Source organism: Arvicanthis niloticus, chromosome X (genome assembly GCF_011762505.2).
Source record: "Arvicanthis niloticus isolate mArvNil1 chromosome X, mArvNil1.pat.X, whole genome shotgun sequence".
In the NCBI taxonomy this organism is placed as follows: domain Eukaryota; kingdom Metazoa; phylum Chordata; class Mammalia; order Rodentia; family Muridae; genus Arvicanthis; species Arvicanthis niloticus.
The window spans coordinates 97,631,462-97,646,704 of NC_047679.1; the positions used below are offsets into that span (position 1 = coordinate 97,631,462).

Consider the following 15,243-nt stretch of genomic DNA (forward strand, 5'->3'; position numbering starts at 1 on the left):
AAAATCAGGGTACAATCTAATTCAGATTTATTTGTGCTAGTTTTAAAATTGCTTAAATGACTGGGGCATCATATCCTGTTGCAGGCATCCAGAGATGAGTTTCCATGTGGCTTTGTTTCGCCTACAAGCAGAGGGAGCCTGGCCACTGACAAAGACACAGGTAATTAATCACTTTAAAGCTTCTGTATCACACAAATGTTTAGAAATGAACCTCTACTCTTTTAAAAAATAATCTGTGATAAATCTATACAAATACTGATCTCTCCTAATGTTTAGTTAAAATATGACTCACATGCAGCCACGTTTTATAATTTGTTTAAGCACGATCAGTACAAAAACTAGAAGATAAGGAAAAACAAAACAAAAGACACTGGTTTCCGTTCCTCTTTCCTTTCACTAATATTGGGTAGGTCACTTTCCCAGGCTTGTTTCCTTGTCCATAATATAGATAAGCTGTTTTGTGAATTATCTGGCTTTATTGCATGACTTCCAAGGAATTGTAATATATAGCAAATTGTTTTGAGAGGGGAAAATCACTTAACATTTACTTGTTTTCTTTGCAGCATTTTGACATATGAATTTAACATTTTTAGAAGACGAGGATCTATTCCCTGTAACATATACATACTTAAAGAGTGTAGTACTTAGTTTTAAAAATATTTTGATGGTTCTTCCTGCTGCTAACAAGGACTTGGACTTTTTTCAGCCTATGGGTCTTTTCAAAATGGTCATGGAATTAAGAGGGAAGATTCACGAGGTTCCCTTATTCCTGAAGGAGCAACAGGATTTCCAGATCCTGGGAGCACTGGTGAAAACGTAAGAACCTAAACATATAGAATAACCTGGTGACATATTAGGCTATCAAAATTTTTTAAAAAATAAACATGCATGTATCTGCTCTTGTATAGTCTTTTCTGGATATGTAAAATGTATCCCACAATTCCTGAATATTTTAGTAGTACTTTCCTATCCTTGCAGCTGCTATTTGGATATCTTTTTCTCTCTTAAGCATAGTTAGTGTGAAATTTTTAGTGGACATTTGAGACAGGGCTTTTCCGATAAAGTTTAAGCATGCCTCTGGCTCTTGATGTCTCCCAGACAATCCCTGAACTCATAGTCTCCTGCTTCCTCCTCCAATTAACTGCTCAGGCTGATCTCAAACTTCTGACCTCAAGTGGTCTTCCTGTCTCATCCTCCTGAGTAATTGCAATGACAGGCAAATACCATGATGCCCAGTTTACCTGGTTGTCTTAAATCTGTTTATAGGGAATAAGGCAATTATCCTCAAGTAGCTTAACTCTTACCTTCTTTTGCTGTAGCTCACTGTAACCTAGAGGGGGGTGGTTCCAGTTTAAAATTTCTAAGCCACCTTGCACTTTAATTAAAACATATCAGGGCAGGGCTAATTCAGCCTCTTGTTTTAAAAAAAAAAAAAACACATTAATTTGAGAGAAACTTTAGGTCATCCATCGAGTTGAAAAAAAAAAAAAAAAAACACTGAGAAACTTTAGGCCATCCAGTTGATAGTCTCAGAGTTCCGTCATTACTTAGGGTCTTAGAGGATGCTAACTCTTCCATCAAAATGTTTCAAGTCTAACATTAAAATGTAAAATGTGTCTGCCTTGAGGCCAAAATACCACATCCTAGACAGTAAAGTTGTCACACTAGGTAAAATCATAGAATCATATATTACTTAGATGGGTCTGTAAATATATTTTTTAAATACTAAACCCCCACTCATTTTTTAAGTGAAACGGGAATTTTAACTTAAGCCAGCCATACCTGAATGCATGTTTATAAATAAGAATTTTCTATTTTGTGGCACACTTGATGTACAACAGTCACTTGGAGGGCTTAAAAATAAATGGCTGCACCTCACCCTCAGAGGGTCAGTAGGTCTGAAACAGGACCTGCTAATTTGTATTTCTAAGTCCTCAGGTGATGCTGATTCTACTGGTGGGAAGCACCCCTTAAGAACCACTAGAATATACATCTTTGAGCCTTTGGGTAAATAGTAACTTATTCACAAAAGTTCCTATTTCACACTATTTTGAACTGTGGTGACACTATCATAGATAAGGTCAGAGCAATTAAATAACTTACTAGTAATTACATGTCTGACAAGCAACCAGAGCAAAAGTTTGTTTCAATCTAATTCAAAGTCCTTAGTGAATCCTTAGTTTTATGTACCCTGTTAGCTCAGCTCTTGAGTACTGTTTTATTAGCAAGGGTAAAACTTTGTACTATTATTACTCTATTTATATAAATCCTTAAATAAATGAGATCTTGCCATGATTTGATATTTCAACAGTCCTCATTAAACAATAGGAAAATCATTACTTTGATCTAATTTGGAAATACCTTGGTCCTCCTTATTTTAAATAATCAGCACATTTTTGGTTTTTTATCTTTTGCTTATTCACTTTACTTCCCACCCACTGCCTCTCTCCCACAGTCCTTCCCCCATCCCCTTCCCTTTCTCCTCTGAGTGTATGGGGACCCCCCCCCCCCCCCCCCCCCGCCCTGGCGTTTCAAGTCTCTGTGAGGCTAAGTACTTCCTTTCCCACTGAGGCCAGACAACAAGGCCCAGCTAGAACATATACCAAACACAGACAACAGCTTTTGGCATAGCTCCTGCTCATTTTCAGGACCCACATGAAGGTTAGCCTGTTCCTCTACTACATATGAGTGGGGAGGCTTGTGTATGTTCTTTGGTTGGTGGTTCAGTCTCAGCCCCAAGGGTCCAGGTTGGTTGACTCTGTTGGTTTTCCTATGGAGTTCTTATCGCCTTTGGGGCCTGCAATCCCTCTTCCTATGGTTCCATAATAGTCCCCAAGCTCCATCCACTGTTTGGCTGTGGGTGTCTATCTGAGGCAGCTGCTGGGTGGAGCCTCTCAGAGGACAACATGCTCCTGTCTTCAAGCATAACTGAGGACCACTAATAGTGTCAGGGATTGATGCTTGCCCATGGGATAGGTCTCAAGTTGGGCCCATTATTGGGGTTATTGGTTGGCTATTCCCTCAGTCTCTGCTCCCTCCCCCATACCTTCATTACTTGTAGACAGGATACATTTTGGGTTGAAAGTTCTGTGGGTGAGTTGGTGTCTCTATCACTCCACTGGGGTTCTTGCTGGATACAGAAGGTGGCCTCTTCAGGTTCCATATCCCTAGTTTATTGAGTCACAGCTTAAGTCACCCCTATTGATTCTTGGGGGCCTCCCTTATCTCAGGTCTCTATCTCTTCCTGGAAATGCTCACCTTTTCACCCCAGTCAGTTGCAGATTTCCATTCATTTTCAAGACCATGTAGCCATCTCTCCTGTCCCTCCCCACACCTGATCCTGAATCTCCCATTCCCTTCCCCATTCCCCCTCCCTCCATCTGCCTTTCCTCCATCCCCTTCCCTCCCAGTTCCCTCCCTCCATCTGCCTTTCCTCCATCCCCTTCCCTCCCAGTTCCCTCCCTCCATCTGCCTCTTATGACTATTTTATTTCCCCCTTCTAAGTGAAATTCAAGCTTCTTTGGGTCTATGGAGTGTAACATGGTACCTGTATTTTATGCCAGCCCATTTTAAAATAGATTATTTAATGATTGGGGGTTGTATATCAATATATTCAAAGAAGTGAATCCAATTTGAAAGTGTAACTTTCAGGTGATGATGGGTAATTAAACCCAGAACTTGCATATGCTAGGCAAGTGATCGACTTCTCAACTTTATCTCCAGCCCTAAAATGTTTGTTGTTTTCACATACCTTAAACCTCTACTTCACATAATAGCTATTCTTTCTGAATTTATTTGAGCATTTTACATTTTTGTTATTAAATACAAAGCATATGGGAGTAGAATATAAATGCATCATTAATGGCTATATCTTTATGAAGACCTTGAAATAACTTCCAGTGGTATCACTAGATACTGTAGCAATGAAGACTCAGCCCATTTACCTATAAGATACACTATAAAATTTATAAGTTTTCCCCAATAAGACTAGTGGTGAAAAATAATTGAGTTTAAGGCTTTGTAAAATTGCCATATTATTTCCTAAGACTCCTCTCTTTTGTCTTACAGACCCGACAGAGTTCTTCAAGGAGTAGTGTATCCCAGTATAATCGTCTGGATCAGTATGAAATCAGAAACCTCTTGATGTGCTACTTATATATAGTAAAGATGATTTCTGAAGGTGAGAGACTAGCATATTCAGCAGGAACTATATTAAACACCCCCCTCATAGGTTCAGGCCTGTAAATTGAGAACATACATATTAGAAACTGATCTTTAAAGATTAAAGTCATAAAAAAAACCCTTAAAATGAATATTAAAATAAATTTCTATGGGTTTGAATGTGATAGAATTAAAAAGTATTAACTTATAAAAATTATGCAACAATTTTAAGGGTTTTTAGACAAACATAAAATGTTAAGTAGTTAATGTAACAGGAAGGAAATAATCACAATATAAAATTAACATTTTAGCATTTATTTGAACCAGGATTTGAAAAACATAAAAACAGAAGCAAAAATTCAGGACTTTCTGAAGGTAGGGGATGCCACCATTGTTGAATACCTATGGCATCGTCTGGAGTCAGTCACTGTCTCTGTAGCATCACTGGTGTTGTCTGGAGTCAGTTGTCTCTGCAGCACCACTGGCATTGTCTGGAATCAGTCACTGTCTCTGCAGCATCCCTGATGTTGTCTGGAATCAGGCTGTTGATCTACTTTGCTTCTTGGAGAAGAATGGTATTATCTGCTAGCATTACTAGTTTCTCTTTATACTATATGGCTATATATAAACAAGGGATTAAATTCACGTCCTCAGGAGTTAAATGCCTCAAATTTCCTCAAATGCCACATTTATTACAAAATTCCCACCCTCTTCTTCCATTTCTCTATGCCTGTTCAAAACATATGCAGGTCTAAAGAACATTAAATGTACCTAAGCATTATACAATGTACACATATAATATTATATTTTCCTCATGAATCTAGACAATTAACAAAGTAAATGTAAACTAGGGTAAAGCTCAATAGTAAACCACATGGCTAGCATATGTGAGACTCTGGGTTCAACTCCTAGCACACATATAAAACAGGAAAGAAAAATAGTTATCAGCACTGCAAAAATCAGTAGGTAAATTTACAATAAATTCAAAAAAAAGCACCTGAGTTCTAATCATCATTATAACTATCTTGTGCAAATTTTCTTATTAATTATATATATTTCAGATTTAAATCTTTTTATTTCTCTATTTGGCTTTATTTTTTTAACAGAATCTCATTATATAACCCTAAATAGCCTGGAACTCTCTGTGTAGACCAGGCTATCCTCTTTTGCTCAAGTGCTGGGACTAAAGGCATATGCCATCACGCCTGCTTGTTTTATGTGTATGTGTACCGCATGTATGCCTGGTGCCAGCAGAGGTCAGAAAAGAGCATCATATCCTCTGGACCTGGAATTAGAAATGGTTTTGAGCCACTATGTGGGTTCTGGGAACTGAACGCAGGTCCTTTGCAAGAGCAACAATTACTCTTAACTGCTGAGTCAGCTCTCCAGCCTCAATTTATGTAAGTTTTAGAGACAAGGTCATACTATATATAAAGATGGCTCAAATCTCTTGATCCTCTTGCTTCAGCCTCTTCAGTGCTAGAATTACAAGGGTACACGCAACATTTGGCTGTTTCATTTTTTTCCCATCACACTTGGCTGTTTCATTCATACACTCACACCCTGGTGTCAGATGACAAACCTAGGGCTTCCACTTTGCACATGCTTAGGCAAGTACTTCACTGTCAAGCTAATACCTAGGTCATATTTTTAAACCTTTTTTTTTTTTTTTGGAGTACTAGAGACATGAACCCAGGGCCTAGCACATGAGCTATAATACTCCCAGCCTATTTTATACATTTTTTTCTTAACTATTACATACTTTATTTTTGTGACAAAGAAACATTATAACAGATAGGAATAGAAAATTCTAGAGTACAACAATACAATAGTCTTTCTTTTTCAAAGTCAAGGATGGTCTTTAATTCAAAATCTTCTTGCCTATCTTCCAAATGCTGGGACTAGAGATAGCTGCTAGCATGCCCAACTATTTCTCATTTAATTTTTTTTTTCTGGTACTACACACCCAGGATATCTTTAACAATTTTTAGCAAACATTTTTTTTCCTTTTCTTTGATACTACAAAATAATAATATAAATAACACAGATTATTAGATAATAGTCAGTTAGCTACAGAAATATTAAAGCCTTTCTTTAGCCACATATGAATAAAGAAACTTTGAAATAAATTAATACAATTTCAAAATAGTATTTTTTCTTTTTGAGATGGATCCTTTTAGCCTAGCTTATTCTAAAACTCACAGGCTAACCTTGAATTCAAAAATTTTCTTCCTCAGCCTCCTAAAGGCTGGAATTCTACCAGCTCATACTGAAAATTAATACAAATAAGTCTGCAATTTATTGGTCTCATGAATATACAACTTAGGAGTAAACTGTCAAAATCATATTGAAGTCAAAGATGGCTCTGTGATGGGCCTCCATGTTTTAGAAAAGTAAAATGAATTTTAAAATAAGAGGTTCACTTCAAGAAATAATAGATTACCTAATAACAACACAATGTTTTTTGCCTTCCCACAAAGATAAAAAATGAGAGAAGATGGAAACTGATTGTGATATTAATGGAGTTTCTGTAATGTTTGTGGGGTTTCTTAATTGGAACCACTGAATATTCTAAAACATTCCACAACAATTTTAATAGTTTTGTGATGTTGAAAAAATACTGTATTGTTGGTTTTTAAATGAAAAAATTTATAGTATGGGAATACTCTTGTTAAATTCATTCTTTTTGTATAAATTTAACAAGAGTATTCCTATACCATTAATTCATCTATTCCAAGAACCAACAATAGAAAAGATATTCAAGAGATAGATACATGGAGAAAATGCAAAAATGGGTATCTCTAAGCACAAAGAAAGTAGGACAGAGAAAAGAGGGAGAGAAAAGATACATGTCTGACTATTTCTCTCCTTCCAATCCAATGTATACACATACACACATGTACAGTCACCATATAATTTGCTATCCAGACAAGTCTGGATACATGTTTTGATGTTGTAGATAAAGCTATGGCTTTTATTTCTTATGAACTAAACAGTTTCTCTTGAAAATATAGGTTGCGCTTAGTAGTTCTAAGTTCTAACTAAGTAGTTCTGTTCTTACTTTGTAGTTTCAGAGAGGACATTTTCAGTAACTCATGTTGTCTGCATCAAATCTCTTTATCTTTTACATGTTTAAAGTCACACTAGATCCCATAAAGTCATACTCATTTTAGTCTAAAAAAATGTTTACTTCTAGATCCTTTAAATGTATTAGTTCTAGTGACCTTGTCTAATAAATAGTAGTCTCATAACTTTAGGTACATTTGAATGTTGAACTCATGAGTTTATATCCTTCAGGTGCTCATACTTTTTTAAAAATTTTGTTATAATATTAGTAACTTTAATGTCAAATTTTGTTCCACATATACACAATTGTTCTAGGGACAGGGGGATTTTGAAGTTTCCTCTCTGTCTGTATATTTTACTAACAGCAATTCACTATCTTTAGGGCCTAAAGGGCATGAATCAAAGAGTTTTAAATCATATTGCTTTATTATTTGTTGCACAGTATGAATTTATAGGAACACTATTTTACTCAACAGATTTTTCTTAGAAGAAAACATGGAAGAAGCTGTAACTTTTTCCTTTCTATTTGCCTTTTCTTTTCAATGCACTCTCTGAAAGAACTCTCTCAGAATCACTTTTAGACCTCTTTGCAAAATGTCTTATATTTTCAGATTCATACATGCTTTTCAAAGCAGTTTCTCCCCTGGAAAGCAAAGGAGTATGATCAGATGTCACTAAAATGTCATTATTGTGACTGCTATCAGAGTGTGCTGATCTCCTCTTCTGAATATATTTTGAAGTATAGTCCACAGGAAACACCCGTGTACTACTTTGTTCTCTTTTCTTTTCCAAAGATGCCAGTGCAGAACTAGGTTTACAAGGCATATTTTCCTCTGAAGTTTCAGATACTATTATAGGTTCTTCAGAGGAAATGCTGGAAAAGCTCCAAGAGAATCTGGTATTCTTTCCAGATTTTTGTGTGGAGCTAAAAATTTTTACTTCAGGAGGTTTTGAGAAATTATTTGATTCATCTTTCTTTGGGGTATCCAATGTACCTTTTATAGAACAAGCTGTACATTGCAGTAATATATTGGACTCTTTGACACCATTATCATCAACACAGGAAGAATCAACAGAAGAGGTCTCTGAGACCACTTGGATTTCCTGACTGTTTTGTGAAGTTGGTTTATCTGGTGGAGGTGGTTCTACTTGTGGTTTTGTTACATACTTAGGAGATGACTGCATCTGTACTGCTTGGGAAGGTTCCTTTACTGTATACACATTTTTAATTTGCAATTTAGTACCATTAATGAAATCCTCAAAATCACTATCTGAAAAATCCATCTGAACACGTGGAGATGGAGTTGTTTTTAACCTCTGCAAAAGCATTTTGTTTTCTTCTTTTAATCTGTTATTTTCTACAGTGAGCTCAGCAATCTGCACTAGATTTTTTTGTTGCATGTTACTAAATTCTTGCTGTAGCACATCCCTGTACGTTTCATTCACTAAACAGCGCTCACATATTTTTGAATTGGAGGCTTCCGGTGGCTGTGTTAGTGGTTTATTATCCTTTGGTGCAGGGCCACCACACCGCCTTCCCTCTGTCAACCGTGCCTTTCTCATATTGCTTAATTTCACCTGTAAGCGGTGAATCTCTTTATCATGGACCGATTTCAGTGACAACCATACCTTTTTAAAGTCATCAGATGCCAAATCACTTACACTAAGTTTTACATTACCCATCTGTGTGGGTTTTCTACCGCTTTCCCTGTCTTCACTACCACTACTACAGGCCTGCATCTTGTTTGACTTATTAAGAACCAAGAGAGGTGGGTTTGGGCTTGGCAGGACCACTAACAAAATGGCCAGAGAGCTTCTGCTGAATAATTGTCACTGGCTAGTGACCAGCAGGACCACAGGCTGCTTTTTAACTACAGAGCTGTGGCCAGCTGCTTGGTGTGCCACTGAACAAAAAATGGTGGTGGGGGCGGGGGCAAAAAAAAACCTCCACTGAGAAATTGTCACTGGCTAGCGACTAGTAGGACCACTGGTGGCTTTTTAACTATGGAGCTGTGGCCAGCGACTTGATGTGCCACTGACCAAAAAAGAAGAAAGAAAAAGAAAAAAAGAAAAAATAGCAGAGAAGCCTCTAAGGGGAAGGTCTACTGGCCAGAACACTAGCTCCTGTGGCACAGCTGTCGCAGTGAGCACCCACAGGCCTTTCAGCAGTGGAGCAACAGGCACGGCTACCTGCAGAGCCCTCACGGGCCTCACGACTACGGGCTCCCGGGCCTCACAACCAAGGCCTCACGGGCCTCACGGGCCTCACGGGCCTCACGGGCCTCACGGGCCTCACGGGCCTCACGGGCCTCAGGGGCTTCACGGGCCTCACGGGCCTCACGGGCCTCACGGGCCTCACGGACCTCACGGGCCTCACGGGCCTCACGGGCCTCAGGGGCTTCACGGGCCTAACGGGCCTCACGGGCCTCACGGGCCTCAGGGGCTTCACGAGCCTAACGGGCCTCAGGGGCTTCACGGGCCTCACGGGCCTCACGGGCCTCACGGGCCTCACGGACCTCACGGGCCTCAGGGGCCTCACGGGCCTCAGGGGCTTCACGGGCCTCACGGGCCTCAGGGGCTTCACGGGCCTCACGGGCCTCACGGGCCTCACGGACCTCACGGGCCTCACGGGCCTCACGGGCCTCAGGGGCTTCACGGGCCTAACGGGCCTCACGGGCCTCACGGGCCTCAGGGGCTTCACGAGCCTAACGGGCCTCAGGGGCTTCACGGGCCTCACGGGCCTCACGGGCCTCACGGGCCTCACGGGCCTCACGGGCCTCACGGACCTCACGGGCCTCAGGGGCCTCACGGGCCTCAGGGGCTTCACGGGCCTCACGCGCCTCACGGGCCTCACGGGCCTCACGGGCCTCACGGGCCTCACGGACCTCACGGGCCTCAGGGGCCTCACGGGCCTCAGGGGCTTCACGGGCCTCACGCGCCTCACGGACCTAACAGGCCTCAGGGGCTTCACGGGCCTAATGGGCCTCACGGGCCTCACGGACCTCACGGGCCTCAGGGGCCTCACGGGCCTCAGGGGCCTCACGGGCCTCAGGGGCTTCACGGGCCTAATGGGCCTCACGGGCCTCACGGACCTCACGGGCCTCAGGGGCCTCACGGGCCTCACGGGCCTCACGGGCCTCACCCGCCCGCCCCTTTACAGACCTGCCTTAAGAAGCTGCCTTAAGATGCAGTCCCGCAGAGCAGGTGCCCAGGAGGATGAACAGAAAGGTCCAGTTTCTTTTTCCCTAGAAAGAAACCAAAAGCTTTTTGCTGAAAAACACAAAAAAACAAAAAATCAGAAACAACAAAATAAAACAAAAAATGCCGAAGCTTGACGGCAACAGAACCCACCACCACCGCCGTCTAAAATGGCGCTGCTGCCCTCTGAGGCCAGGCGGGAATGCTGAGGGAGCACGCATGCGCATGTGCACCCCCAGCCAGACGCCCCGCCCCTTGCCCCCCACGCCCCACCTCCCTGGAGCTACCAAGAGGCCAGGCAGGAGGATTCCGGGAGGACAGAAATTGCCGTTGGCTTTTAGAACAAAGGATATTTTAGAACAAATCATATAAAAACATTTTGATTATGAATGATTAATAATTTAGGATCATTGAAAACTGTTTGATATTCATGGTTTGATTAAAAAGAAAAAAACCTTTGGAATAACGTGAGGACAGTGACCCATAGTGTAATCCCAGCTATGCTAGGGTTTCAAGGTGAGAAGATATTGAGTTCAATGCAAATCTCTACAATCTCCTGAGACTCTAGACCCCGACTTAAAAATAAAATTTAGAAAATGCTTCATAATTTCAACAATCGAGACAAAAAGGCAAAAGAATGGGAAGTTTAAGGCCAATCTGGGCTACATTTTCAACCTGGACCCTGTCTTCAATTAGGGCCACGGAGATAGCTGGCAGCAGCAAAAGCATTTGCCTAGTAACCTGAGTTTAGTCCCAGTCTCTGAGGCCCATGTGTGGAAATGGAGCACTTAGAAGTTGTCCTCCAACTTCTACAAGTGTATCAGTTTAAACATGCTCCCAACATGCACAATAAATGTAATAATAAATATAATCATGAAAATTATTTTTTAGAACTGGTAATATAGCTGTGTGATAGAGCACTTTCCAAACATATGTAGAATATTAGGTTTAATCCCAGTATCAGAAAAAAAAGTATTAAAAAATGGGAGAAGCAACATCAAAACCCCTTCATCCTACCTCACTCAATCATAAGGTTGACCTTGTTTCTTTAATCCTTGTCTACCTAAGGCTGTTGCTTGGGTGAAAAAAGAGTAGTTTTTCTACATTTTTATGACAAAGATTTTGTCATTTACAATAGGATATCCTATACTGTTAGGTATATAAGAGGAATATATAAAAGAAAGCTATATTCTGACAAAAACTTGATAATTTTTTTCTTTTTTTATTTTTACTTTTTGATTTTTTTTAGCCAGAGCTGAGGCAAAGTGTTATGTTTCCTTTATCTCAGCACTTGGAAAGTAGAGGTAAGAGGATCAGGAATTCAAGATCAACCTGAACTATGAGACCCCTGTCTAAAACAAATAAAATAAAGCCCTGTATGTATGTAGGTAGGTAGGTAGGTAGGTAGGTAGGTAGGTAATAAAAGGTATGTTTAAAATGAAAGAAATGTGTTAAAGAAACTTACATGGATAGGTTTAAGACATTCTTCTGTCTGAGATAGTTGGACACATAGATACACCACCAGCCTTATTACCCAAAGAGGAAAATGGAAGATGATAATCTCTTTCTCTAAATTCTTAAATGTTTTGGTTAATAGACCCCTTCAAGTAGCAGATAAAAGCACCTAACTCTTTCTCTAGAAAACTGCCCATAAACCTACCACTGTTTGTGAAATGTTAGAGTTGTCTAAGCCTTGGGTATAAAAGATAAACAAAAATTTCCTCAGCTATGATAGGAATATTAGCACTGACCATTGAAAAGAACATTTAGAAAGTAAATAAAGAAATTAGGACCTGAAATCAAGATTATATGATTCATTTGAAATCAATAAAAAATATATGTATGCTTCTTTTAAGTGCAGTGTGATGAGACACTTTTATAATGCTAGTACTCAGGAGGTAAGGCAGGAAGCAGAAAGTGTGAGCACCTGTTTAAGATAAGCCTGGGCCTCTGTAAAATCCTGCCTAAAAAAGGAGAAGACCCCACTTGGTAGTGCAAGCCTATAATCCCAGAACTCTGAAGTGGAGATAGGAGGATTAGGAATCATACACAGCAACATAGTGGATTTAATGTCAGCCTAGAATATATATCATCCTGTCTTTAAAATGATCAAATGTGTGGCTGTTGGGCAGTGGGGAGACAAATACAGGGGGAAAAGCGTGTGGTGATAGCTCTTGGTTCTCAGATCTAACACTTTATTTCTCCAATTTTCAGATACTCTCTTGACTTACTGGAATAAAGTGTCTCCCCAGGAGCTCATAAACATTCTCGTACTTCTAGAGTAAGTTACAACATTTTCCTAAACAGTCCACTTACTTGAAAAAAGTTGGTTGAAAGAAATTTGATATTACTGGGTTTTTTTCTGTTTTAAACAGTTCATTTGCTATTATTGTAGAAAATTAAATTATTTTTAATAAGCTAGAGTCTAGCATTTTTTACCCAATGATAAAAGGAAGGAGGCAGAATACTTGGGATCCCATAGAAAAACTCTTATCTAGTAATAAATTATCTTACAGGTGACTGGGAATATTACTATGACCTTGAAAACTAGGAAACTAGAATGGTATTAGCTGGCTTGTGTCATTCATTTGAACCAGATACTGGATTAATGCACAGCTAAAATCTAGACATTGAACTCTTAGAACTGAGTAATTCTAAATACTCACTTTAGGAACAGACAGATGTATCTGTATGGATTTATATAGAAATACACATCTACCTGTATTTTAAAACACTCGGGGAAACCAACTATGGTGAATTAAAGGTGTCATATTGCTAAGCTACTATGTTATCATTATCAAAAGATAAAAGGAAAAATATGCACAGAATGAAATGTATTTTTTATATAAATAGTGCATATGCATTGTAGATATGATTGATATCCTCATATAAAATACAGAGAGGATAACCAATATATTACCAGTTGATACAACTTTTTAAAAATTATAGAAAATATCTGCTGAGGAGCAAGCAGTTAAGATTTCAAGGGAGTTTTCCTGAATATGTGTTTCTTAGACTTTTAGTTATATTTTAAAAAATGGGATTTTCATTAGAGCATTTTCTTGCAAATCTTTTCTATTGACTGTCTCTTGCCCCATCTTTAAACCCTTCCCTCTCCCGCTGACACCATTTCTCCATTAGCCCCATCTCCCCTTCCACATAGCCTGTCTTCTATTGCATTTTGTTCCTGTTTTTCCTCTCTGAAGTCCTCTTGTTTTTATGGTCCACTTTTTAATTGTATGATCACCCCCAGCTTTAGTAAATACTGTAAATATGCTGGGAAATATTTACCAATGAAAACAACTGATGGTGAAAATTTGCTTGAAAAAAGGCAACATGAATGGGAGGAGGGAGGAAAGATTAGCTTGTTTTTCATGGAACTTAAACAAGACTGTTTGTGACAGCTAGTGAAGCTGGAAAATAATGAACATATGGGGATTTAGATGTTATATTTCCTATTTTCATGTATTTATGATTATTAATAATATAGAGCATTTTATTTTTTTATTGATTTTTATTGGGTATTATATTTACATTTCAGATTTTATCCCATTACTCCCATGCCCCCACCACCACCTAGGAACCTCCTATCCCATCCCCCCTCCTCATGCTTCAATGAGGATGTGCCCCCCACCTATCCCCCACTCTCACCTCCCCACCCTCGAATTCCCCCCCCCCACTCGGTGTTCAGCCTCATGGGACCAAGGATCTCCTCTCCCACCTATGCCAGACAAGGCCATTCTCCCTTTCATGTACAGATGGAGTCATGGGTCCCTCCCTATGTGCTCCCAGGCTGGTGGTTTAGACCCTGGGGAGCTCTGGTTGATTGGTATTGTTGCTTTCCTCATGGGGTCACAAACCCTTTCTGTTCCTTCAGTCTTCTCTCTAACTTCTCTATTGGGAAACCCTTGATCAGATCAGTGGTTAGATGTGAGCATATGAAGGAGACAGCTATATTAGGCTCTTGTCAGCATGCACTTCCTGCCATCCACATCAGTGTCTACCTTTGGTGAATGCACATTGGATGGATACTCAGGTGGGATGGTCTCCAGACGGCCCCTCCTTCAGTTTCTGTCCACACTTTGTCTCAATATTTGCTCCCTTGAGTATTTTTGTTACTCCTTCTAAGTAAGACCTAGGCATCCACACTTGGTCTTACTTCTTCATGAGCTTCATGTGGTCTGTTAGTTGAATCTTGGCTATTCCAAAGCTTTTGGGCTAACATCCGCTTATCAGTGAGTAAATACCATGTGTGTTCTTTTGTGATTGGGTTAACTCATTTAGGATGATATTGTCTAGTTCCATCCATTTACCTAAGAATTTCTTGAATTCATTATTTTCAATAGCTGAGTAGTACTCCATTGTGTAAATGTACCACATTTTTTGTATCCACTCCTCTGTTGAAGGACATCTGGGTTCTTTCCAGCTTCTGGCTATTATAAATAAGGCTGCTATGAACATAGTGGAGCATATGTCCTTGTTATATGTTGGAGCATCTTCTGGGTATATGCCCAGGAGTGGAATAGCTGGATCCTCAGGTAATACTATGTCCAATTTTCTGAGGAACCACCAGACTGATTTGCAGAGTGGTTGTACCAGCTTGCAATCCCAACAACAATGAAGGAGTGTTCCTCTTTCTCCACATCCTTGCCAGCATCTATTATAACCTGACTTTTTGATCTTAGCTATTCTGACTGGTGTGAGGTAGAATCTCACGGTTGTTTTGATTTGCATTTCCCTGATGACTAAGGTTGTTAAGTATTTCTTAAGGTGCTTCTCAGCCATTCGAGTTTCCTCAGTTGAGAATTCTTTGTTTAG

At 39.8% G+C, this 15,243-nt stretch overlaps 1 protein-coding gene across 3 annotated transcripts in view; it reads left to right on the forward strand.

The window, feature by feature from the left end:
- Nucleotides 1-15,243, forward strand: part of Dock11 (dedicator of cytokinesis 11) — a 179,296-nt gene that overhangs the window by 118,203 nt on the left and 45,850 nt on the right. For all 3 annotated transcript variants that reach the window (XM_076918872.1, XM_076918873.1, XM_034485270.2), the window contains 4 exons: nt 85-160; nt 707-816; nt 4,069-4,180; nt 12,640-12,706. In XM_076918872.1, the coding sequence (XP_076774987.1) occupies nt 85-160; nt 707-816; nt 4,069-4,180; nt 12,640-12,706 (365 nt within the window). The remainder of the gene's footprint in view (nt 1-84; nt 161-706; nt 817-4,068; nt 4,181-12,639; nt 12,707-15,243) is intronic.